This window comes from Rhinopithecus bieti, unplaced genomic scaffold, assembly GCF_001698545.2.
Source record: "Rhinopithecus bieti isolate Rb0 unplaced genomic scaffold, ASM169854v2 scaffold_26546, whole genome shotgun sequence".
NCBI lineage: Eukaryota > Metazoa > Chordata > Mammalia > Primates > Cercopithecidae > Rhinopithecus > Rhinopithecus bieti.
Window position 1 is genome coordinate 1,167,943 of NW_016812367.1, and position 3,394 is coordinate 1,171,336.

The 3,394-nt window shown below is 52.3% G+C and overlaps 1 protein-coding gene across 1 annotated transcript in view; it reads left to right on the top strand.

The window, feature by feature from the left end:
• The first annotated feature begins 1,970 nt into the window (after positions 1–1,970).
• The window catches only part of F12 (coagulation factor XII), an 8,101-nt gene continuing 6,677 nt past the window's right edge, over positions 1,971–3,394 (top strand). The window contains exons 1-2 of the mRNA XM_017896059.1: positions 1,971–2,136; positions 2,502–2,559. Coding sequence (XP_017751548.1) covers positions 2,080–2,136; positions 2,502–2,559 — 115 coding nt within the window. The 5' untranslated portion in view covers positions 1,971–2,079. The remainder of the gene's footprint in view (positions 2,137–2,501; positions 2,560–3,394) is intronic.

Genomic DNA, 3,394 nt, shown 5'->3' on the forward strand with positions numbered 1-3,394 from the left:
TTTCTTGCCTCACTTCCTGTGGTTGGTAGAATGCTAATATGGCCCCAAGATCTCTACCCCTGGTGCTTGCAGACTTCCCAGTTATTCTGTTAAACACGAATGTAGATGCTTCTGTGAAAGAATTTTGCGTATGTAATTAAAGTCCCAAATTGACCTTAAAATAAGGAGAATGGCAGGGCCAGGTGCAGTGGCTCACACCTGTAATCCCAGCGCTTTGGGAGGCTAAGGAGGGCGGACCACGAGGTCAGGAGATCGAGACCATCCTGGCTAACACGGTGAAACTCCGTCTCCACTAAAAATACAAAAAATTAGCCTGGCGTGGTCGTGGACACTTGTATTCCCAGCTACTCGGGAGGCTGAGGCAGGAGAATGGCGTGAACCCTGGAGGCATAGCTTGCAGTGAGCTGAGATTGTGCCAGGCACTCCAGCCTGGGCAACAGAGCCAGACTGTGTCTAAAAAAAAAAAAAAAAAAAAAAAAAAAAGATTTTGGTGGGCCTGACCTAATCAGGTGAGTTTTGTTTTGTTTTGTTTTTTGAGACGGAGTCTCACTCTGTCGCCCAGGCTGGAGTGCAGTAGCATGACCTAGGCTCACTGCAAGCTCCACCTCCTGGGCTCACATCATTCTCCTGCCTCAGCCTCCCGAATAGCTGGGACTACAGGCGCCCGCCACCATGCCAGGCTAATTTTGTGTATTTTTAGTAGACACGGAGTTTCCCCGTGTTAGCCAGGATGGTCTCGATCTCCTGACCTTGTGATCCGCCCAACTCGGCCTCCCAAAGTGTTAGGATTACAGGCGTGAGCCACTGGGCCGTGCCATGTGTCTCCTTTTAAGAACTCACCTGGGCCAGGCACGGTGGCTCAGGCCTGTAATCCCAGCACTTTGGGAGGCCAAGGTGGGCGAATAACGGTCAGGAGATCCAGACCATCCTGGCTAACACGGTGAAACTCCATCTCTGCTAAAAATACAAAAAATTAGCTGGGCGTGGTGGCATGTGCCTGTAGTCCCAGCTACCCGGGAGACTGAGGCAGGAGAATGCCGTGAACCCGGGAGGTGGAGCTTGCAGTGAGCTGAGATGGCGCCACTGCACTCTAGGCTGGGCGACAGAGTGAGACTCCATCTCAAAAAAAAAAAAAAAAAGGAGACACATGACCAGAAATACAGGCCTCAGAAATACAGGCCTCAGGGAGCCGAGGATAGCCCCTGGTTGACAGCCTGCAAGGAAGTAGGGACCCCATTCCTGCAACCATAAGGAACTGAATTCTGCAGACAACCTGAATGAGCTTGGAAGTGAATCTTCCCCGCATGGGATTTTTAAACTACGGAGTTGTGAATTAATAAGTGGGTATTGGCCGGGCACAGTGGCTCATGCCTGTAATCCTAACACTTTGGGAGGTCGAGGCGAGTGGATCACCTGAGGACAGGAGTTCGAGACCAGCCTGGACAACATGATGAAACCCTGTGTCTACTAAAAATACAAAAATTAGCTGGGCATGGTGGTGGTTGCCTGTAATCCCAGCTACTTGCGAGGCTGAGGCAGGAGAATCACTTGAACCTGGGAGGCAGAAGTTGCAGTGAGCCGAGATCATACCATTTCACTCCAGCCTGGGCAACAAGAGTGAAACTCTGTCTCAAAAAAAGAAAATTAAAAAAAAATTAAAAATGGGCATTGTTGTAAGCTGCTGAGTTGATGGTAATTTGTTACATGACAGTAGAAAATGGACACACTTCACAGTGGACTCCACGATCCCCGTGAAAGGGAGCTTCTCTTTGATCTCCTGAACCTCCTCATCTCCACAGGACCCAGAGCACAAGAACATCCCTTCTCCTGCTTCTAGTCCCACTGTCTAGAAAAGAGAGGAGGAGCCCAGCTCTTCATCATTCCACCCCCACCCACCAACTCCCAACTTCCTGGCCCTCAGGGGGTGACCAAGGAAGTCGCTCTACTTGGCTTTCCGTAAACAACCTGTGCCCCACCAGGCACAGGGGGGCAGCTTGACCAATCCCTATTTCCAAGACCTTTGGCCAGCCCTATTGATCTGGACTCCTGGGCAGGCAGGTGGACCAACGGACAGACGCCATGAGGGCTCTGCTGCTCCTGTGGTTCCTGCTGGTGAGCCTGGAGTCAACACTTTCGGTGAGTGCTGTGGGAACCAGGATTGTTCCAGGATGGTCCTGGGGGGAGCGGTCGCTATCACAGCCATGGCCTCTGCTCATGACCTGTGGGTTCAGGTGACTAAGAGGCCTATGTGGAAAGGTGAGGCCAGCCCCGAAGGCCCAGGCAGAGGAGATAGGCAACCCGACTGGGTGGATACAAGGACACAGCCTACATTTCTGGGGGAGATGGGCCTTAAGAAGACAATGGGAGGAGGTAGAAAGGGTTTGGGTCTTGGGAAGAAATCTCTGCATTTCTGGGCTGTGACATGAAGCTGCAGACTAGCAACAGATCAGTGGCAGGCTATGACTTCCAGGCAGTTCCCTGCCTTCTTCTCTCCCTTGTAGATTCCACCTTGGAAAGCGCCCAAGGAGCATAAGTACAAAGCTGAAGAGCACACAGTTGGTAAGTGGCTCCTCCTCCTGAGAACCCTTGGGTGGGGATGTGTATGGTGCGGCGTGTGCAGTCTCAAGACAGTCTAGTCTAGTGCCTACCTGGTGCTAGGTCTTATGCCCACGGGCACCAGAGTGATTGTGAGCTGTGTGATCCTTGAGGGCAGGGCATAACTGTGTCTAAGTGCCCACGAGCCTGGCTCGGAGCAGGTGCTTGAGATATGTGCTGCTGGTGCCATCACACCTGGGATCCTGCCAGCCTTCCTCAGTTTCCCCGGCTTTTCCCCTTCTTTTCCTTTCACCAGTATGTCTCGTGGGCATCAATCATGCCACACAGAGGCCAGGGCCTTCAATGGGCAAGGAAGGATCAAGAGCTGGTCTCTGGCATTTGAATGCCTCTGAATCCCAGCTTTATCACTTATGAGCTGGGTGACTCTGGGCGAGTGATTTGAGTTCTCCAAGCTTCAATTTCCCCGTCTGCGAAACCAGGTTGATAATAGTAAACCTCTCAGGGTTGTTGAGAAGGAAAACCCATGTGAGGCATTCAGCCCATCACCTGGTGCAGGGAAATGCTTTAAAAATATTAGCTTTAGGCCGGGCGCGGTGGCTCAAGCCTGTAATCCCAGCACTTTAGGAGGCCGAGACGGGCGGATCACGAGGTCAGAAGATCGAGACCATCCTGGCTAACATGGTGAAACCCCGTCTCTACTAAAAAATACAAAAAACTAGCCGGGTGAGGTGGCGGGCGCCTGTAGTCCCAGCTACTCGGGAGGCTGAGGCAGGAGAATGGCGTAAACCCGGGAGGCGGAGCTTGCAGTGAGCTGAGATCCGGCCACTGCACTCCAGCC